Source organism: Hyperolius riggenbachi, chromosome 5 (assembly GCF_040937935.1).
Source record: "Hyperolius riggenbachi isolate aHypRig1 chromosome 5, aHypRig1.pri, whole genome shotgun sequence".
Lineage (NCBI taxonomy): Eukaryota > Metazoa > Chordata > Amphibia > Anura > Hyperoliidae > Hyperolius > Hyperolius riggenbachi.
The window spans coordinates 367,238,294-367,262,087 of NC_090650.1; the positions used below are offsets into that span (position 1 = coordinate 367,238,294).

The 23,794-nt window shown below is 40.6% G+C and overlaps 1 protein-coding gene across 6 annotated transcripts in view; it reads left to right on the top strand.

The window, feature by feature from the left end:
- Positions 1–23,794, top strand: part of LOC137518990 (polyamine-modulated factor 1-binding protein 1-like) — a 539,976-nt gene that overhangs the window by 513,079 nt on the left and 3,103 nt on the right. For all 6 annotated transcript variants that reach the window (XM_068237518.1, XM_068237520.1, XM_068237522.1 and 3 more), the window contains one exon: positions 13,256–13,358. In XM_068237518.1, the coding sequence (XP_068093619.1) occupies positions 13,256–13,358 (103 nt within the window). The remainder of the gene's footprint in view (positions 1–13,255; positions 13,359–23,794) is intronic.

Sequence of the window (23,794 nt, forward strand, 5' to 3'; positions counted from 1 at the left end):
CAGTAAAAATGTCACCATGTGATAAATGTCAGAATGTAAATCTGGGAGAGGAAAGATTTTACAATGAGCAAACACTGACTAAATCATTTATACATAATTATTGTAAAAATGAACCACTTTTTTTATTGCATTATTTTCACTGGAGTTCCTCTTTAAGTTCCAATGGAAGTACCTGATTCGCCGTGCAAAGTCAACAGCACGTTACTGTGCAACTTCCACGGCAATACACCAGTGGTAGAATGCATTGAAGTCAATATGCGATGCAGACATTTTAAATTTGTTGCTGGCGGTGCTGCGCATATGTGCGGAATGACGCAAATACGCCGGGGACGCCGGGAATCCCAGTTACGTACCTCCTGTCCAGCAGCATGTACATCACTGGGCAAGGGGCAGTGAAGGGTGTGCGGGGTGGAGGGCGGCTTTATGCATATGACCCTGTCGGTGCATGGCACACTCTGCCGCAAGGTCATATGAATCTACTTTTTGCCATTACGGTGCGATGCGAGGGGGCGGAGCCTTACACCGCGATGATTTCCGCAGATATAACTCCAGCCTTAGCGTTTGCCTTAATAGTTGATGTTAGCAGTAAAAAAACAGGAGAGCGGAAAGGCAATTGCTTTTCCTAAGCACAGCATGTAAGTAATAAGTGTCTCATATCCTCCACATATAGCTATTCAATTAGACACTGGAAATATAAACGTAACACGTGGTGATTATATTATGTACATTAACAATATAACATGTATGGACATCTATTAAATGTATTTCAGTAATGAAACCCTCTCGCTAATTGTGGAATTCAATGATCTGCTCATCGTTTGTACACACGCATACTACATATATTTTCATTTTATACAAACATAACAGATCTGTTTGAAACCACTTATCATGTGTGCTTTTGTGGGTTTTCTTTACGGGCAGCGTAGAAGGTAATAATGAACATCCTGTACAGTGATTTGCAAGCGGTATTTAGCTAGAAATATACAGTGTTATGCACAGGCGGCTCTGACCGCTGCTAGTCATTCTGCAGGATTGTGACCATATAGGGGGAATATCGTGCAATGTTGGGAGTTGTAATTTTGCAGGAGACGGGCTACTGAGTGTTTCCTCCCTGTGGAGTACTTCTGATCTATCTATCATTGTCCCTTCACGTGATTGATAGTTTAATAACGTTTCAGGGAACAACACAACTGACACACACAAGCTGGGGATCCAGTTCTCAATAAGAGAGACGCAATTCCAAAGTAAATTGTCTATAGGCACATTTTGGGCGCACACTGTGTTTGTTGACAAATGAAGTATTGCGGTGCTTGAAGGGGCACCCGCTGGTAGCAGGCAACCTTTTATAAAAGAATATGTGGAAAAAGGGGCAACGGTTGACATTATGGGAGCGGTCAAGTAAAAACAATTTGCATACTTTCAGAAAGAAAAAAAAAATCATGATCTCTCTGTCAGCGATTAGCGCTGCCTTTGTTATTAAACTGTGAGAGGAAGTCTAATCAGAAACTGGTATCATTTTTATTTTCTTTTAAAGTTCTTTTGATGCGTTTGTGGTTTTATTCCATGCCGGAGATTTCTAGAAGCCAAGTGCTGACTTTCAGAGGAGAGAGTCACCCTCAGAGTGAGATAATACAAATAGAAATGAGATGAGTAGTGTTTCCCTCACCAGTAGGCTGCCTTTGTATCTTTTTTCTCTCACTCTGAGGGTGGCTTTTCTCCTCTGCACATCAGCAGGCAGCCAGCATGGCAAGGAAAATCTTTTCAGTGATTTCTGAGCACCACAGTATGAAAGTTTAAAGAACTTCAAGCATGTATTTCAAACTCCTTCCAAGTTTTATCAATCATTGAAATTAGTGTTTAAATACTGGTATTTTTTGCTTATATAGTTAAAAAGATCCTGTTTTGATCGCCAAATCAGCGTTTATTATTTTGTGAGTTTTTCTTTGCTTGGCAGGCTTATCTCGTCTCGTCGTCCTATTTCAGCAATGATAAATGTTTCTCGTAGTCAGAAGTCACTCAAGCTCTTGTCTCTGGAGCTGTCAATCAAGAATTTTCATACATCAGTCTAGTGCCTGGGGACTTGGAGGGAGAGCTGACTAAAAAGAAGGGTTGTCTTATAATAAATAATACTTGTAGTTAATAACATTTAAAGAACAGCATTTTAAAATTATTGCTATTATTACTTAGTATTTATATAGCGCCAACATAGTCTGCAGTGCTGTAGAGAGTACATTGTCTTGTCATTTAAATGTCCCTCAGAGGGGCTCACAATCTAATTTACTACCATTGTCATATGTCTATCTATGTATCATAGTGTAGGGCCAGTTTTGGGGGGATGCAATGAACTTATCTGTATGTTTTTTGGGGGATTTGGTGTGGGAGTGCCCGTAGGAAACCCATGCAGAAAGAGGGAGAACATACAGTATTCTGTGCAGATAGTGCCCCGGCTTGGATTTGTCCGGGGACTCATGATGGGGTAAACACAAATTTAGGGTATACTTTAAATAAATGTGACATGGGCCTGGTTCAACTTGCCATGCACGGGCAGATCACAGCAGTTTTACTGTTACTAACTTAGTAATGGTTAAATTAATGTACACTGTCTGCACATGGCAATCTTACCTTTAGTTGGTACATTAGGCCCATGGTCTGCTTCTTGAAGTTACAGACCTGTTTACTGCAGTATGTTTCCACTGTTATTTTTCCCATGTTTGACTTCTGCTGTCTGGTGAAAGGTAGTGCATAGCAATTTATCAGTATAGGTCACCACCAGTTACTACATAGATCTGTGAATGGGAACAGAGTTCCTATTCACCGATCTAAGTGCCTGTGATCATTGACCACTGGCATGAATGAGATGCCATGGCCATTGATAAAACAAAAGTAAAACATAATCACATTACTTCCTGTTGATGTACTAACAGTACGCACAGGAGGATAAGGGGGGGGGGGGTACATCTAGTGGCCAAATAGTAAAATTACAGTTGCATACATTCCAATAAAAAAAAATATAAAAAATACCCCATTAATTAACCCCTAACATCCCTTCCTATAGTTAACAAAATAAAACACTTTTATAAAAAATGTAAAAAAAAAACAAAAAAAAACATAGTTACCTTAGGGACTCAACTTTTTTATATGAATATCATGAGGGTATATTACTGTTATTTTTGCAAATATGGGCTTTTAATTAGTGATGGACACAAAATGGAATAAATACACCTTCATTTCCAAATAAAATATTATTGCCATACATTGTACTAGGGACATGCTTTAAACGTTGTAATAACCAGGTTTTATCCATAGTAGCACGTTTTATTTTACAACTATAATGGCTGAAAACTGAGAAAAAAATAATTTTTTCCATTTTGTTCTTATTATTCCAGTTAAAATCAATTTAGATTAATAGAATAGCGAAACATACCACCTAAAGAAAGCCTAATTGGTGGCGAAAAAAAAACAAGATATAGATAATTTCGTTCTGATAAGTAGTGATAAAGTTATTGGCTAATGAATGAGCACTAAAATGTGAAATTTGCTCTGATCCATAAGGAGAAAAACTCCTCAGTGGCGAACTGATTAAACTGAGACTTTATTTTTATTTATTTTTTTGTTTGTTTTAACAAAAATAAGAATGTGCTGCTGTTATTATGATATAATTATTATTCATTGATGTCTAGCAGGCGAAGTCTCCTAGAATGATAGGAACTCAGCTGGTTATTTAGCCCATCTGAATCTTCTCCTGTCTAAATTGAAGTACACCTCATTATATTCTGTGCCCTATACAGTGTGTGCCTTACCACAGCCTATCTGTATGTAGTGTTTTGCTCCCTGCTTCCCATATTCCGTGTACCTCTTCAGCACAGGGCACATTACACATCTCTCCCCTCTCTGTGACATGACGCTGGGCCGGCATCAGATGCCACTTCTTGATTGTTTGCTTGTATGGGACATTAAAAGATGAATGTCATTGTTGATAAGATGTCTCTTTAATATGTATTTATTCATAAAATATTTCTCCAGGAAAGATAAAACAAGACATAAATGTTGTTTCATTATGCACCATGATATGCAGAGCAGAGAAACAAAGACCCCGGACAGAATTAACAATGATGAGATGCATTTTGTCAGGAGAAAGGTCCAGAAGTCACTGGTGTTCACCCAGATAACAGTCACATGGCCCTGTGTAATATTTCACACTGTATCTGCCCTTCCTCCCCATTATAGTCCTGCTAATCAAGCTGGCAGCGTAAAGGAGGCTGTGATTAATTGCCACTGGCACCAATCACTAATCACCCAGGGTGTCATAAGACTGAGTACTTGTGGCATTGTACACCTGCTTATGTGACTCCCTTAAAGGGTACCCGAGGCGCCATGTGACATGATGAGATAAACATGTGTATGTACAGTACAAAACATATTAATAAACAGGCTGTTTTACTAGTTTTATTTTGCTGTCTGAAAGAGTTAATTTTTAGACATGGAAGTCACTTCTATGTCTGGAAGTCACTTACATGTCTAAAAATGAACTCTTTCAGACAGCAAAATAAAACTAAATAAGTGATTTTTTTTCTGATATCCCATAGTTTTATTTTATTTTTACACAATTATGAAATAGAATGAATGTTTTGTTACCCCTGCTCAGTAGCAGCTTATTAAGTGCCCCAGAGTAAAAAATACATGAACTATTGATCCGATTACTATCTCCTTCTGCTCTCAAAGTTGTATTCTGCCAGTAAAACTTTTATTGCTGTAATTGGCTTTTCAGTGATGCTTACTATATTCTCGACACGCTACTGACAACAAGACAAAAGCTGTCACAGATATTAAAAAAAAAAAATCACTTTTAGGAGTAGGAGGATGAAGACAATTATTTATCTCATCAGTTTATTTTCACCTCGGGTTCCCTTTAACTGGTTAGTGTTCCACGGTTTTACCCCTTATGGTTCCTGACATTTTTTACACTTTAGCTGTGTCGTTTTGAAACAGCAGTAACTTAAATTAACTTAAATACTTATGCCATCTTAGTGAGATATATCTTGTTTTTTTTTCCAGTACAATCTGGGCTTTCTTTGGGTAATTTCCCCCCCAAAATATTTAATTTTATGGGAAAAATTAGGCATAAATGCGATTGGTTGCATTCGCTAGGGCGCCAGGTCGGGGGCCATAGTGCTGTACAGATGCATCGCTAGGCAACGGCAGAGCGATACATCTGTAGAGTGTTGGGGACCCAAATTTTTGCCCTAACGATTTCATCTGATCGCTGCAGGCGGCAGTCATTAAAAGTTTATAAACGGTATAGGTATTGCAGGGGCTAATGGGTTAATAGGCTAGGTTGGGGTTAAAAATTAACTGGGGATTTAATAAAAAAACAACACTTTTTATTTTGTCACTTTAAAAAAAAAACTTTTTTGTCCCTAACTTTATTGAATGATTGTTGGTATTAGCTAGCAGCAGTCATTCACAGAACCATGCATGTGCACGACCACGTTCACGCTCGGGATCTCACATGGGCATACATGGCGGCAGGTGGCAAATTTTTCAATACATAATGTAGATTCTACAACCTAAAACCTACAGCAGCACTAAGGCCCGGTTCACATTAGCGTTTTTTTTGCGGATCGGAACGTATACTGTACAAACGGAACAGATGCGAATGGATCCAATGTTAACCTATGGATCCATTCACATGCGTCCGTTGGTACGGATACGTACCATATGTTGAGTCTACGGATCTAAAAAATGCTGCAGGCCCTCATTTTCCAGACCGTTCTTCCCAGCAGAACGGATCCAGACAAAAAATACTGCAGCATTGGGGCAAAGGGAAACGGAAAAATTTTTCACACTAGTGAAGAAACGGACCGTTCCACAGGGGATGGGGGCATGTGACTACGCAAATCTAGCGACGGGAGGGTGAGGGGAGGGTGCAGCAGCCGAGCGGGTGGGGGAAGGAGGGTTTATACATACCTAATTTTTCAGTAGTAGCCGGCGGTAGTGGCTTCCGTCGTCATGTGACTACATTCCTGTGAAGCGCTGTGTAGTCACAGCGGAACAAGAGGAAGCTTCTACCGCCAGCTACTACTGAAAATTAGGCATGTATATGCTGAGTGAAAACGGATCCGATCAATCATAGATCAGATCCGTTTTCACTATGTGAACCGGGCCACTGACTGAGCCATCCGGATCCGGTGAAGCGGAGACCGGATCCGCTCACCGGATCCTTTTGGCTCAGAACGCTAATGTGAACCGGTCCTAATTAGGACGTAGAATTTACGTACTGGAACTACAAGCAGTTAAGAAACTTAACACACACACACCGCGCACACACACACCGCACACACACACACCGCACACACACACACCGCACACACACACACCGCACACACACACCGCGCACACACACACACTTTTGTAAACAGAAAGACACTGCTTCTCTTCATTATTATATAAGCATATTTGGGGGACATTTATCAGCTGTGTTGGAATTATTGCGCATACATTTTTGACAAAGGCATGAATTTTGATGCAAATACAGAGGGAGGTTTTGAAGGTCATGCTCAGAAATCATAAATATGACACTGTGCATAAATCAGGCACAATTGCTTTTGCAATTCCAGCATTTTAGCTTTTAACGTATGACAAAAAAAAAAGGAACAAAAATTCTCCATTTGATGATTAAAGATGATACATTAATTTTACATATTTCTAAATTTCATCATTTACATAACAGAGCTGTGGTGTTCATCAGTATATGACATCCAGCTAGATTTCAGCAATTTAATGCAGTCACTAAAAATGAGACTTGAGTATTTGATGCAGGGTTGGTGTGCCTGGCACATTGTTTCATAATCCTCTGATCAGCATTAACATAGTAGAGGAGACAGCAGGGCAACTCCAGAAAATTTCTTTCTTTATTTGTATACATTTTAAAAATGACAGTAATTGGTAGACTCTCACCGATAGAGAGAGATGCAGGCAGGCCCGGATTTACATCACAGGAGCCTATAGGCACAGATGTTCAGGCACACTAAACTTTGCCCTCCTCAAACTCACAAACTCCCAGCCGAACCGCACTGCAAGTGTGCTGGCTGACCCAGCTGTTACCTCTTTCCTACTTAACTTGCCCGATGTAGGTAGCCACATGTGCCACATGTAGAGTAGTCACATGTAGGTACCATTTATGGTCCGCTTGGGACTTTTCATAGGGAAGGAGGGAGGTGCTAGGGGACAGGAGTAAGCTGCCTCTCCATCATCTGGCGGCTTTAAGCATGTGCCTGCAGTGCCTTATGGAAAATCTGGCTCTGGTGCCTTATGAAAATACTGTGCAGAGGCTGACAGCCATTTTGCGCTAAGTCATGTAGCACAGTAGCACTTCATCAGTGTTTTGTGGTCCCGACAAAGCCTTATGTTATGTGCTCTTCTTCAGCGGTTCATGATCTTGACACAGTACCATGTTACGCAGCTCTTCGTCAGTGTTTCATGGTCCTGACAAAGTGTTATGTAATGTAGTGCCTTGTGGTCCTCACAAACCACTGCGACCTTGTGCACATAATTTGGTAACTGGTGGAATTTGAGCCAATTGTACGCTTTTCGTGGGTCTCAAGCCTGCTTTCTCAGGCAATAATACAGATAGGAGTAACTCGGTAGTTGTGTAGCCAAGTAAAGCGCCTCTGTACTTGGCTACACAACTTCTGAGTTACTTCTATCTGTATTGTTGCCTGAGGAAGTGGGCAAGAGACCCGCGAAACGTGTTGCATTTGTCCTGGAGTACGAATTAAATCTTGTTTAAACCATACATAGTGGTTGTGTTTGGTTTTGGGGAGGTAAGTACATCCTTGCCCCCCAACTTTTATCTGTTTTTACCTATCATCAATTTTTACTCTGCTGGCGCCTCTGTTTCCATTGCAATTAGTGTTATCCACCTGGTGGATGGGTGTACACCCCTTCTTTCCTTCTATAGAGAGCGACTTTTTAGCCTGAGTGGGGACAGGCCTAATATCCCCATGAGTGCTTTAAGTGGTTGCCTGAACCTGGCAACCCATACTTGTGAGTATATTTCTATTTGCTGCTACTTTGGCGTTCCTTTATCATCAATAATACACTATTGGGGCTCTCGATTGTGTATTTCCTTTCTTTTACAGGTACTGATCTCTGGAGGAGGAAGGCTCTGGGTCCTATAGAGCCTTCCTACTCCTCTCCTGTTCCCCGAGATCCAGCGTTGTGACATTGCAAAGCAGTATCCAACGGATCGGTCCGAATATTGCTCTGTGCTGCCACAGGACAGGAGGCTTCGAAAGTCTTCGGGAGCTCAAGTATTCCCAAAGACGGGAGGTTCCATACTGCGCATGTGGGGGCACACATTCTCGCCCGCTCACGCATGCGCAGTACAGAGCCAACCATCTTCGGGAGCACTTGGGCTCTAATTTCTCCTTCAAATAAACTGATAAATACTGTACTCGTACTTTTGCCAAAAGTATTAAAAGCAGTGGGTCAGCAGGGAAGACAGGCTTTGCGCATTGTTTAAAAGGGCATAAATATGGTAGCCTCCATATCCCTCTCACTTCAAATGTCCTTTAAGTAATTATTGGGGTTGCAAAGGTACCGGACATGTTTTACTTCCAGTTTGAGGAACGTTATGCAAGGAAAGCTTTAAAAAATAAAGAAATATGTCATATCTTTAAATTGCACATACATACCCAAGGCTTGGTTTTCTTTGATTCTGAAGCACTGTGAAAAGAGCTTAATGCAAAAATTAATTCCATGAAATGTACTACTTATCTCCTGAGGTGTGTGTGACCTGCACTGTGGTAGACTCTGCATGTTTAGCACTCACAGCCAGGATGGGGTGGTGGTCACAGCAGTGCGTTTGTTGCACTGGAGTATCCACATGTCTTGTGGGAATCTGATCGGATTTTACCCCGTGGCCCCTGGGGTTTCTGCTCCACAACCGCAGGGATCTCAGCCAATTTACTCTGTAGTAACTCAAACCTCTATTGATTGCATGAAGCCATTTATTTCCTATGAAGATTGCACAGAACATAATGGGATGTACTGGCAGCAAAGCAGGCTGGAATCACATTCAGATTTGTGCGGTATAAATCACAAGTCTCCTTACTGTTACCTAATGCATATTTAATCACAAATATGTTTGCCCTTGTTCATACTATTACAAACAAGGATGTGTTAAGTAGTACACATCCTGCCATTAGCTCTACCCTTGAATCTTTCTTCCAGTGATCCTGTTACTGTATCTCTCCTGACAGACTCCACAGGCAAGTTACAAGGAACTTTGAAGCTGTGTGTGTCTGTCATAAGGACAGGCTGTCAGATCTGCATGCCATCTGCCTCTCTGACTCCGCTTTGATACTGTGTAATGACTGCATTTGAACCTGTTTGTGAATAATATACATAATCTCTTACCCTATGCCACTGCTAGCTAGGTTCCTTATTTAAATATTTCTCTTCTGGTATAGGAGCCAGTTCCAGATAAATCTACTAGTTAGGTACCTCATCTCTCTCAATAAAGCTGCGGTCACATTATTCAGAGTGACCATTACAAATGTGCACCGTATTTAAAGGACCTCTGTCATGAAAATCTTAAAATGTAAAATATATCTAAATGTTTACAATTAAGAAGTGCGTTGCTTCTAGAGTAAAATGAGCCATAAATTACTTTTCTCCTATGTTGCAGTCACTTACTGTAGGTAGTAGAAATCTGACAGAACCGACAGGTTTTGGACTAGCCCATCTCCTCATGGGTTCACAGGGATTTATTTATTTTCAAAATTTACTTAGTGAATGGCAGTTGCTCTGTCCAACTGCAAAAAAAGTGTACGGTGAGCAGGGAGGCTGTTCAGCATCTTTGTATAAATGTTTTTCAGGGAGTGTCTTTATAAAGAATAAAGGTCATGCTGAGAATCCCCTATGGAGAGATGGACTAGCCAAAACCAAAAAAGTTGGTAATGTCAGATTTCTACTACTTACTGTAAGTGACAGCAACATAGGAGAAAAGTAATGTATGGCTCATTTTACTCAGGAAGAAACGTACTTCTTATTTCTATGTGTTTTACATTTTAAGATTTTCACTACAGTTCCTCTTTAAAGCAAACAGGAAGTGAAAAAAAAAGGAGAATATAATGAATTGTATGTGTAGTACGGATAATGAACATTAGTAGCAAAGAAAAGTCTCATATTGTTATTTTCAGTTATATAGTTTGTTTGTGTTTTTTAGGACATTGCATCATACTGTCACAGTTCCAGTTTTATAACCACACTCTGTATTTTAAACTATAAACACAGCAGAAATAATGACCCTTTGAACTTTTCTGCAGTAAAACTTTACCTCAAGCTGTCTCTCACTGTTTTCAGTGAATGTTTTACTGTGGTCACATAGGTATTGATTAAGATAGATGCATTACATCCTTCAAAGGCTAAAACGTCAACATTTATTTAATCCATATAAAGCAGGTATCACAGTCTCATACAAAAAATTCACAGTACACGAGGCAACAAACCTCATGACCACCAATTAGGAAGGTCCAAAACAAAGGAGGTGCTGAGGAGGTTGGTAAACGTTTCGCCCCACTATTAGGGCTTTCTCATTGCTGCTTGACGGCACCAATCAGTCAAAGCCTGGGACAACCCACCAAAAGGGTGGTGTCCCAATAAAATAAGCCTCTCAGCACTACATAGGATCAGTCACCCATTCATCCATATCACCAACGCTCTCCGTGGACTCGGTCCCTCTGGGCTCGAGGGAAATGCCTTCTTTTTCTGACTCTTTTATTCCTTTATACCTGGGCAGCATGGTGACATAGTGGACAGCACTCTTGCCTTGTAGCACTGGTGTCCCAGGTTTAAAGCTGGTTCAAAACACTATCTGTATGGGATATGTATGTTCACCCTGTGTTTGCATGGGTTTCCTCCAGACACTAGTTAACTTCTACATCCCAAAAAAAACACTAGTAAGTTAGTTGGCTTCCCTTCTCTAATACGGGCTTTGGACTATAATAGGTACATCATACTATGATTATTGTAGAGATTAGATTGTGAGCTCCTCTGAGGGCCAGTGATTTTCTCGATGACTGAAGATTTTTTGAGCGCTGAGCGGTTGTTTCCGCGATATCACGACATAGGTACAGGCACACACCCACACGAACATCGCAATAATGACCGTCACGGCACATCGGATCGCTAAGATCTCCGACAACTCCCGTGCAAAGTAATGCTATTGCTTGAAGTCTCGTTCGCCCCCGACGTGTAGTGTAATGTGACATCATGCATACCCGCTGGCGGGAAGAAGCATCGCTTGACAACCATCGTCAAGGGGACGTTGCAGAACCTGTCGGGTGGTGAGTACCAGGCTTGATGCTGGGAATACACGGTTCGTTTTTGAGGTGATTAGATGGTTCAATAGATAATTTCCGACATGTCCGATGTCCCTTTCGATCCTTTACCTGCTCGATTTCAGATAAAAGTGAATGGAAAAGGATAAGAAAAAAAAGACTGCAGAATCGAGCAGCAAAAACGATCGAGAGGAGAATCGAGCGCCAGAAACGAACAGTGTATGCCCAGCATAAGTGACGCGACTGTGGACTCTGTAAAGTACTATGGAAGATACCTTATCATCAAAGCATTCAGCATTCCCCTCCCATTAATGGTCTCTGCATGTCTGACCCAGCCTGGGTATGCAAACCAGGGCCCTGGTGCAATAAAAAAAAAATCTTGCTGTTTTTGCACCTTGTCTACAAAACATCTTTTCAGCTTCCAGCAAGCCCAAATTAAGTTATGCTTGATATTATTTACTTATCTACTTTTTAGCACTTTTTTTTTACTAGATGTTAAAAAGGTAATTTGTAGTTAAGACAAGAAAACATCTATTTGAGAAAAACTTTTGGAGTCAGTGCCCAGGTGTTCGGTCCGCACTCTCTTATCAGCACCTAGCAGGAGAACCAGACAAGTATCATTTTGCTAAAGTGGACCTGAACTCTTGCACAGGAGAGAAAGAGAACCTAGATAAATGCACCCTGTATGTATTTAGAGAGTTTAGTCTTTCTAATTCCCCCTCATGTGTGACTAAGCACAGTGTAATTTGATCTCTCAGCTGTATCAGTTGGCTGCCTTGGATGAACAGCTAATTTGTAAGCTCAGGATACTAACACTATGGGCTCGATTCACAAAGCGGTGATAACCCAGTTAAAGACTTTAGGCGTGATAACCATTTTTATCATGCCTAAACTCAGTTTAGGCATGATAAGTTTAGGCATGATAAGTTTAGGCATGCTAAGTTTAGATAAGTTTAGATTGCGCGCAAAGTCCCGCACGCAAAGCAGTGCCATTAAACTCTATGCAAAGTGCACCAGACTTTGCTAGCGCAAAACTTTTGATCAGCTGTGCACTGCAGTGCTAGCCCAGTTGGTGCTTAAACTTATCACACCTAAAAACTTATCACACCTAAACTTATCACACCTAAACTTATCATGCCTAAACAGAGTTTAGGCGTGATAAAGGGCTTTTCACCACGGTGCTAACTGTTAGCACCGCTTTGTGAATCAGGCCCCTTGTCTTCTTCCATGAAAGCAGGAAGTACACTGCAGATTTATTGCAGGATTTGTTTCAGCTGTAACAAAGACATGTTTTTCTTTAAAGGTTATCATACTGTTGCATATCTTTTAGAGCACAGTGGAAGTGCAAAGTTCAGGTCCCCTTTAAACGTTGGACAGATATGGTGACCTTCATAAAATTTCTCCAAATATAAGTTTGCTTTACGGATTAAAGAAACGTTTTCTTTATACAACCAGCAATATTTTTTTTCCATGAACTTCTCCTTTAAACATTCATTAATTCCTGCATTACCTCTAAGACATTGCGGAACTTCCAGTCTGATATTCTGACATGCTGGCTGCGGAATGTTGAGATAGATCCCTCAGAGACTTGGAGTAACTTTGTCATTGGGGACCTAATTAATTGCCTAGGCATGCTATGTAACACATGCACTTATAGAGTTGTACAGCGAAATCAGCTATATCACAATTGCAGCCAATGCCCCCCTTTAGTTAACATTTATTTCTCTGGAGAAATGAATGTGAAGGTTTTTGCCGTGAGAGATTTGTGTATGGATCTGCCCATGAAACGGCTTTGCTTATAGAAAGAAAAGTAACATTGTTCAATTACTGATTCTCGACTTGCTGTCTTTTATCATTTCCGGCAAATGGTCTGAATAGTCTAAACAGAGTTTGTCTTTCAATTTCATTAGGCTGGAACATACGAGCCTCTTGGAAAAGAATCTAGCGGCTACCGAAGATATGCATGGCAGATTACAAACCAACATAAAATCAATTCATTATTTAAACCAGAAGGTAAGGTCCACTCTGTCTCCACCCAACACAATTCATTATGTATTGTCTGTATGATGGACCCTAATAATACGGGTCAAATAATATTTTGTGTCTTTGACGCTCATTTGCAATCATTGTAGTAAAAAAGTAACGTCAAGGTTCTTCTTACCAAGCAGGGAAGTATTTGATTTGTGATTGTGAACAGTTGTGTCCTCTCTGACGGGTTTTGTCCTCGGTCACGTTATAAATACAAAATACATGATATTGCCTGCAGTAGTAGAATGCAAGGTTAACACATTCACTGTACTGCATTCTGTGCTAGCCACTCACCCTTATAGTGTACATTAAGTTGGGACACACCAAAAAGTGGGCACCTGTTTTTGATAATAAAATGATCCTTAATATCTATTCTTTGTATTTAAAGTGTAAATAGTGTACAGTATTGTAATAAAATATTGGTATATATTTACAATATTTTACTACAACTTAACCTTACCCTACCTACACAGAAGCCTCCCCCTTCCAATGGATGCCTAAACCTAACCCCCCCCCCCCTCCTGACACCTAACCTTAAAATCCCCCTTCCTGATGCCTAACCCTAAAACCCCCCTTCTTGATGTCTAACCCTAACCCCCCCCCCCCCCCCCTTTTGAAGCCTATACCTAAAACCACCCTTCCTGACGCCTAGCCCTAAAACCCCACTTCTTGACGCCTAACCTGCAAACCCCTTTCCTGACGCCTAACCCAAAAAAAAACCTTCTCGATACCTAACCCTAAACCCCCACTTTCTAACTTTATAATGTTCAAAATGATACATTTCAGAACCATCATTTTCAAAAATAAATTGTAAATACAAAACATTAAACATTTCATCAACAATAACATTCTAATGTTCAAAATGATAAAAAATGTCAAACTGTAGCATTGTAATTTTCTAAATGATAATTATTGTGCACCCAAATTTCTGTTTTGGGTGCCTAATAGCTGATATTTGCATTAGCGCCTACGGTGCACCCAAATCATCCAGTAGCCCCTAGGTGACCAAATTCTCCTCCAAGTGAGTGAGAGGGTTTATGTTTTCCTGGTTTTTATTTTACAGAGTATTCCCATGACTGTACTCTTGAACTCTGATGATACATCTGAAAATTCACAATTGTTCTGTATTGTAGTCAGAAGGTAGCATGAAAGGCAGGAAATCAGCACAGAGGATCAGCAAAGTAGCCTTTAAAAAAATAAGTCAACAATGACATCTCTCACATCCTGTCGCTGCTGCAGGCTTTTTTAATGTGTAGCTTCAGTCTCAGAAATCTGACAGTATTGTTTTTCCTGTGGTCAGGCTGAAATCCAGTAGCCTGTAGTCATTAGAACTTGTTTTCAGTCTGTCCTGAAATTGTGATTCTCAGATTTCTGTCTTTGGATGTTGTGTCCATGCTTGACATCATTTATTGCCTCTGCTCAGAGGCATAACTAAAAATCATGGGGCCCTCCAGAAAAACTTTGATGGGGCCCCCATTGTTCACACCCTTTCCCTTGCCTACCCCTGATGACCCTCACAAAATTGGGGTGTATCTTTCAAGGGTCATAAAACAAGTGGGGCTATCATCTCCACTCCCATATAAAGTGAAGCCACAAAAACACCTTATCTGAGGGATGGACCCCTTTAACAGAGGGAGTGAAGTAGTGTTTTTTGCCCCCCTTATAGCTCTGGGCCCCCCTGTAGCTGCAGGTGCTGCTTCCTTCTAGTTATGCCCCTGCCTCTGCTCCATTACAAAGGTTCAGGTCAGACAGATCTACCACTGCACCAATGTCATCACTTCTCTGGGGAGGGTTAATAAGTCTTTGGGCAGGGGTGAGGTGGACAATAGATGGTGAGAGGAAAAAGAACACTTTCACATGGACCTCAGCTGAGTAATTATATATATATATTTTTGTAGAAGACGGAGTGTGAGTTTTTCTCAGTGAAGGAACCATCTGCCTGATTTCTGTTCCCTCAAGTTTCATAGATGGCTACTAGATTTGACCATCAAATTGATCGCTTTCAGATCAAATCTGATCTAAGAAGGATCAAATCCTTCCACACACTGTATCCAGATTTTCAATAGATTCCATCATGAAATATGTTGAAAATCTTTCGAGCCATGCACCACCTGCTGAGCCCCTCATGTCTCCCCTAAGTAATGTGTACCCACCGGGGTTTGTGAGCAAAGTTGCATGTCCAGCAACCTGTTTGATCTCTTTTGGCCAAATTTCGATTGATCAGGCATTATTTACGGCATTGATTTCTAGCAGATTCAATCACTGTGATTGAAACTGCTGGGTATGGCCACCTTAATTCCTGAAGATGAGAGACTCGGGACAGACATAGAAATATTTCCCAATCTGATCAAAAACAAGCCACGTTAGCAACAGTAATCTCATGTATGTGTCATTTTATGCTGCTTTTTATGCATAAGTGGCTTAGTCATTGATAAGTGAGGATGATTAATATAGCCCCTTAGGACACATAATTGAATCCTAGTTGAGAATGGCAGCTCTGTTGACATTGTGCCATTTTACAGTTGTCTTCCGCCTCCTTTAAGAAGGAATATTGTATTTTCTTTATGTTGTGAGGTGATGACTCATCAAACGCCAAACTTATATCTTATTTCCAAGATTTCATATGGTCATCTCTACTTACTTCCGATGGGCCACAAACCAGCCTGTGATGGGGATGTCTCCATCATTGTGAGCAGCCACAGGTTCCTCTACATTATTATTATTATTATTATTATTATTATTATTACTAGCTTATCTCGGGTTATGAATTTAGTTGTTGGCTCCATTCACTTTCTTGAATATTAATCCCAGTCAAAAAGTGACTAACTATGCCAAGTTTGAGAACCCTGCGAAGAACAGTCTAAGAATGGCTGCAGTGTACATTTTCCCATGTAAATGAATGACTGAAATTTGATTGGCTGCTTTATGCTCCACCCACTTTTCCTGCATTTTGAACCTCGTTTAAGTGACCAACTGTGCCAAGTTTGGGGACTCTGGCTTTATTACGGTGAGAATGGCAGCTTTTTACATTTTTTTCCATTGAAGTGAATGGGTGAAATTTGATTGGCTGTGGTTCCGCCCAGGTGTGGAGGGGGGACGCAAGACACCCAGAACATATCATCCCTGGTAGTAAGTGATCTGTATACCAAGGTTTGTTGAAATCATTCAAGATGTTTTTGAATTGGGCGGTACACACACACGCACGCACGCACGCACGCACGCACGCACGCACACACACACACACACACACACACACACACACACGATTTTATATATAGATTATTATTATTAATTCTAAATAAATGAGCCTCATGAATAAATGTAATGGCTTGGTGACATCTTTTTTTTTTCTTTCTTGTCAACATTCTAATTTGGCATTGTTAATATCTCAGCACTTTGGCTTTGAATAGGGTGCATCCTCCATGGAACATACATTATCTTTGCTAGATTGCGCTGGCTAGCAAGTCTCTAATGATGTGCACTCACTATTCAATTCAGATCAATAAATAATGCAGTAAGTATGGAGGGATGCACAGCACAGTCTGTACAGGCAATAGGTGGCAATCTCTCTTTGTCCTCAGGCTATAAATGTGTTAAAGGATGAATAGAGACTGCTGTCTATTGCCTATACAGACTGAGCTGTGCATCCATTCATACTTAGTTCATCCTTCAAGGAGTCTGTCCTTCTCATCGGAATTGTGGGAACTTAGTGTAAAGCTACCTATAAAACCCAGGTCAAATTTACCTTTAACACAGAAGTGAGATAGTACAGCTCTCGGTGTAAAAAGGGTGAATCCTAGTAGTCTGTTATTTATTTATTAGGTCTTGCATTCTTTGTTCACAAACTTAGGGTACATACACACATCAGACCATAGTCTTTGGAAAATGAAACATCATAGACCAATTTTACCCCCTTCCATGTAGTATGAGAGCCATACCTACACAGTCTATTCTATTGAGCTGCACTCCCCATCAGACAGAAATCTTTGCAAGATGCTGCACACAAAGATGCTACACACATGCAACAGATCAGTATCTGCAAAAGATCTGTTCCTGCTAGATTACAGCAATTCATTACAAGATCATCTTACAAAGCAAAATTCAGAGTGCAGAAAGACACAAGAGCCACCTAGACATTATCTGTTGTTCCAAAAGCAAAATCTGATTGGTTGCTGTAGGCTGTCGCATCCCGCCCATTGTATGCATTCTTCGCCTATCTTCGTTAAATAAACCCATAATTATGCCAAGAAGCTTCCAGATGAGAAACAAATAATCTGACCCAAGATTCACTGGCGTTTAACTCTGAGAAATACAGCTACGTACACTGTCATTATTCACCTGAAACAGTGCACTACTGTGCCGAGATACAGTAACACATCTGACAGCTACAAAGCACCCTCTGTGCACCGCAACGGTAATAAATTTCACGGTTTATGCTAACCTGTCAGCAAAAGTTTAGATTTCTTTTCGCAAACTTTTTTTTTTTTTCAAATTCCATATCCTCCAGTGTATAGATCAAAAGAATATCTTACATTTCTTATTTCAATATTTGATATAATAAAACCGAAATTAATTCCCCTTTGAGTCCTTAACTGAATAACAAAGCATGCTCTGTGTCATAATTTAAAACTGTGCTCCGTCTCATTTTAATACACACATTTTGCTCCCTAAGATCCACCAGTAAATTTTAAGACTTAGGTGACTAATATAATGATGGCATTCTTCTTTGACAATGCGAGAGTTGTTTTTTTTAGGGTTGGAGATGGTTTTTTTTTTCCATTTTATTTTTTGTATGTTGGATATTTTATTTGTGTTCTTTTTAAAGAAAGAGAAAATGCACAAGGAAGCTGCATTGATAGTAGCTGATCATGAAAAGAAACCCCCGGGAGCCACAGGCACACTATAAAAAGCTCTTTCAGGAAGTCATTATGCTGTTGAGGGAATAAGAAAGTTAAGTCTGAGAGTTGTGAAATGTTCTCATTATGGGTCATCTTGGTAATTATCTGACATCTACAGATGGAGTCACTTCTTAATCAAAAGAATGAATCATTACTGATATTGATTCAGACCAAGATGTTTGAAATAATGAGTGTAGTAACTCAAGTATAAATTCAGAGGTAATTTTCAGCAACTTCTCGGTAGAAATTTTCATACTAAATAATAATGAAATATCTCATTTCATTTCCTGCTAATAGTTGGAAAATGGCCATGCCACTGCAGACTAAATTGTCCATGCATAATCGGCCTGCTAGGCAGGAGGAAGGTGGCTGATGTTTACCATCTCATTGTACGCCAGCTATAATTACCCCAGCTGCTTGCAGGCCAGCTTTGTGGTATTAGTAATGCTGAGCGTTATTGTTTTTTTTTAGACATAAAACAGTTTATGTGATCATTAGAGACCTAATGTAAGCAACAATAGGACTGAACATCTGAGCAAGCCTATAGCTCAGGAAGACTCTCGTTTCTTTCTGCACTTGTCCGTCTTTTAGTGTTTGAATTTTAAGAGGGTGGGTTTCAGATGTGGGGCTATCGGGGTTTATTTGGCGTTTTATGATTTTTCAAATAGAAATGGATTTGCAGCTTTCATGATGTTGCCTGCAGCTCGCTAATGAGGTGGTAATTGCTGTATAAAGCTTTACAAGATAATATAGATCATTATCTGCAGAGCTGTTAACAATGACCACACATCATCCGGAGAGAGTGCCTGTGAAGTGGCTGGTCCTACTGCAGCCACATCGGCCTAATGATTACACTACGCAGGAGATGGTTATAAAAAGCAGCACGAGATGAGGGCATATATACATGAAGAATTCCTCCTCAGCACCAAAACCACACCTCCAACTGCTTTTCCTCCCACACATCAGCACAGCCTTTCTTTTAAACTGGTTGACCCTGCCTTTTCACCTCGGTGCTACTTCCTCACCTCAACCTTCTCCAGCTGTAGTCACAGTGCAACGAAGAGCATCTCCATTTCGTTTAACTCCTAACTGCAGGTTTAAAACTTGAATTAAAGAGGCACTGTGGTGACATATAGCAGAATGCAGTTCATTATTTAGGTAGTTTCAGAGTAGTAGCTATGGGTGGGCAAGAGGAGACATATGTCCCCAGGCGCAACACTTTGAGGGTTCTCAGCATGGTCATTGCAACCCCACGTGCATAAGAGGTGGCTCGCTGGCTGCCCGAAGTACTCCTGCTTCTCTCCCTTCCTCTGCAGAAGCGTTTACAGCAGCAGAATAAGGCTATCTAAAGGGGGCACATCGGACCATCTAAACAGGGTGAAGGCGGGCACATCTGGATAACCAAAGGGGAACACATTTGGCTATTTAAAGGGGGGCACATCTGGCTATCTGAATGGGGTGAGAGGGCACATATAGCTAACTAAATAACTTCTGACTCCACCCATGACCATGACCACATTTTGAAGACCCTAGCTACGCCTCTGGATAGTTTTCCTGGTTTCAGCATCAGAAACACATCCTATGTCTATATATTGCTGTATATTAGTAGGTCGCCTTGCTCTCCCTGTAATGCTTAGGCTGGGCTGTTTAGATATGTGGGATTCTCCTCCCAGAGCATTCTGGGAGACCAGGTATATTTTGTTCTGGCTTTGGAACTCTCAGAAAATGAACGTTCCACAGAGCTTCACCTGACAGGACTAAAGATGTCACCCACATGTGATATATTTCAGAATGTAAATCAGGGCAAGGAAAAGTTTTACACTGTGCAAACACTGACTTAATAATCTATAAATTAATATTGTAAAAAAAAAAAGAACCATTTTAATTTATTTTCACTATAGTTCCTCTTTTAGTAATTTGTATTATTGGTCATAGACCTGTTTCTAACATTTCTTGCTTAAAATTATGGTCATACTTTAAAGGCAACCTGTGAAGATTCTACCCAAGTTGGCACAACCACCTTTCAGTTCACTTGGTGCTCTGGGCTTTCAGCTGCATTCATTCAAGAGAACCATAGCTGTGTTCTGCCTCCATTCAGTTCAACCAGCATGATATTCTAGCAGAAACCTATTCACATAGAGTGTGCTATTATTACTTTCTTATAGGCCATTTCAGGTCCCTAGAAAGATATGTATGTGATGGGTTAGTTTACTCCTTTGACCAAAAAAGGTGATGTTTGGTTGTCCTGCTAACTAACCCATAAGGGTGACTTTTCACTTATCCCTTCAATTTCTGGCCACGTTTCTCCTTATTTGTGCTTCTGCATCTTGCAGAAAGTTTTGCACCCGATTCTCCTTGTTTTTGTTTGTGGTTTTATTCAAATTTCCGCATTCTGATCTTCCATGCATGCCAATGAAATTAATTTACATGACTTTGTATGTAATGAAATTTACATTCGCATGTGAATTTTTTTTTGTTCACATTGCTGTTGACTTGCATTGTAAGCGATACATGTGTTCGGTACAAAAAAAATGGCTATTTTTTTCTGCAGATTTGCAAATTTGTATGAGAAACGTCAAATGTCAAATGCAATGCCATTGACTTGCATGATATATGTGGCGAACATGAATGCGCAAAGATGGAAATCGCACACTAACTCTGCCATGTATGAAAGGGGTCTAAGATAGTATATGTAAAATTTGAGGTTTTATTTTTAATTTTTTTTTATAAATAGACTGCCCTGAGGAAGGCAAAAACAACTGTGTAATGTTAGGGGTGGAGTGTCATTGTGTGTGTTCCACAATTTACTGTATTGCCCAAAACATTCCATCAAAGTGGAACTAATGTAGCTTTAACTCAGGCAGAACTATTGGAGAGAGCTCCATTGTCTATACTGATTGTTCTTTCTGACTTCCAGCATCACTTTTTATTCGTAAATGTGATAATTATGCATGTTATATGGTGACATAAGGGCCCACATATGTTATATGGTGACATGAAGGCCCACATATGTTATATGGTGACATGAAGGCCCACATATGTTATATGGTGACATGAAGGCCCACATATGTTATATGGTGACATGAAGGCCCACATATGTTATATGGTGACATGAAGGCCCACATATGTTATATGGTGACATGAAGGCCCACATATGTTATATGGTGACATGAAGGCCCACATATGTTATATGGTGACATGAAGGCCCACATATATTATATGGAGACATGATATGCCACACTTGTTATTAGGGGGTAGGCATGAAAGGCCACACTTGTTATTAGGGGGTATGAAGGGCCACACTTGTTATTAGGGGGTATGAAGGGCCACACTTGTTATTAGGGGGTATGAAGGGCCACACTTTTTATTAGGGGGCATGAAAGGCCACACTTGTTATTAGGGGTATGAAAGGCCACACTTGTTATTAGGAGGCATAGAAGGCCACACTTGTTATATGAAGTAGTGGGTGTCAGGACACCTTCTGAAAAAGGACACAGGGAACAAAAATGGGGAGCCCAATGGTGCAGTACGTCAATACAATCGGGTAATTGTAGTAAGTGAAAATCTACTCACAAAGGTGGGTTGCAGAGGGGCAACCAACCGCAGGAAGCAGGTGGAGACAATAAACCCGACTCCACTCTGGGAGGTCACCGAGGACCTGGATGCGGTCGCACTCCTTGGGTAAAAGAAAGGGGACAGGAGAGGCTCCCTTGGCTAAATATTCCATTTAGCTTGGCACTTGTATTGGCCTGAGGAAGCGGGCTTGGACCCGCGAAACGCATTGCCTGTGCTATAAATAAATCTTTTGTTTATTACAAAGATTTGTCGTCATTGAGGTAAGCTACCTCACGTTTTTGTCAATTTTAAACTGTTTTTAGATGCTTTTATCCACGATTAGGGCGCCTCTTTACAATTGTCTTGTTATATGAAGGGCCATGCTCATTATATGGAGATAAGTTGGGCCTCACTTTTCATTGGATAAATGAGGAGTCACACTTTTTAAATAGGGAATTAGAGTCCACGCTTTATATAAGGGGGTATTAAAGAGAATCTGTACTCTAAAATTCTTACAATAAAAAGCATACCATTCTATTCATTATATCCTCCTGGGCCCCTCTGTGCTGTTTCTGCCACTCCCTGCTGCAATCCTGGCTTGTAATTGCCAGTTGTAGGCAGTGTTTACAAACAAAAGACATGGCTGCTAACCAGAGTGTGACAGGCTAAGAGGAGAGCTTGGAGAGGGTGTGTAAAGCTTCTGCGTATCACAAGCAGTGCTGCACATTCCACACATTCCAGCCTGAGCCTGACAGAGGAAAGAAGATAAGCTTTATTACAGAGACAGTGCAACTAGAAAAGGCTGCAGTATGCCAGAGCACATTAGAACAGGTATAGGAACTTATAGGATAGAAGAAATAAGGCTCAACATTGTGTTACAGAGTCTCTTTAAGTGTCACACTAGTTATATAGATACTTGAGGGGCAAAACTTGTTATATGTTTATATACAGAATCAGACTTGTTATATGGAGACAGGCAGGGCATAAGGGGTCTCACCAGCCATTAAAGGGCATGAGTGAGCACACGTTGAGGGAAAATAATGAAGCCAGCATTTGTCATTAGAGGCGAAGATGGCTTCATTTGTCATTAGAATTATGCATTTATGCAATGCAAGTATCCTCTGCAGTGCTCTACAAAGTCCATAGTCAAATCACTAACTGTCCTTTCGAGGAACTCAAGATCAAATCCCTACTGTACTCAATTTCTGGGGACCAATCAGTTAATTTATCCATAAGTTTCTGAAATGTTGGAGGAAAGCAAGGTGCCCAGAGGAAACCCACGCAAATAAGGATGAAGGATATACAAGCTCCATGCAGATAATATCATGGGCCACATTTGAACCTGGAATCCTAGTATGAGTTCTATCCACTTCCCCGCTGTGGCACCTATATGATGATATTGTTGCTTGCCTCTGTCCTATGGGAGTAATGATGCCAGCACATGTTACGTGAGAGTAATTATGGATGTCTTTATTAAGTGAAACTAATGATGGCTGTGTTTGTAATATATGGGTCGAAAGCCTGTATTTGTCTTATCAGGGTAAAGATGACATTTGTCTTATTGGAGTAAAGATAGCTGCATTTGTCATAGGGGTATGATGATTGCTGCATTTCACATATGGGAATAATGATGCCTGCACCTGTTATATGGAGGTTATGATTATGATGCGAAACTGCACACAACTGTGCAGGGAAATTTGGGTGCAACATGCGCCCCCATAGGCTGTAAGTCGAGGAGGGTGGGGGAAATCCTCAGGACAATGTAGAGGCTTCTCTCTACTGATGTAAAGAAAAGTATCTAACTTTTTTTTTCAAAAGCTAACTTCAGGTTCACTTTAAGGCCCCATTTACTCTTGCATTGCAAGTGTACATTGCGTTACCATTTTATCGTAGGGTAACGCAATGGCAATGCAAGTGTATGGGGCCTTGCACACTTACCGCACTGTATTGTACCGGAGGCTTCCAAAT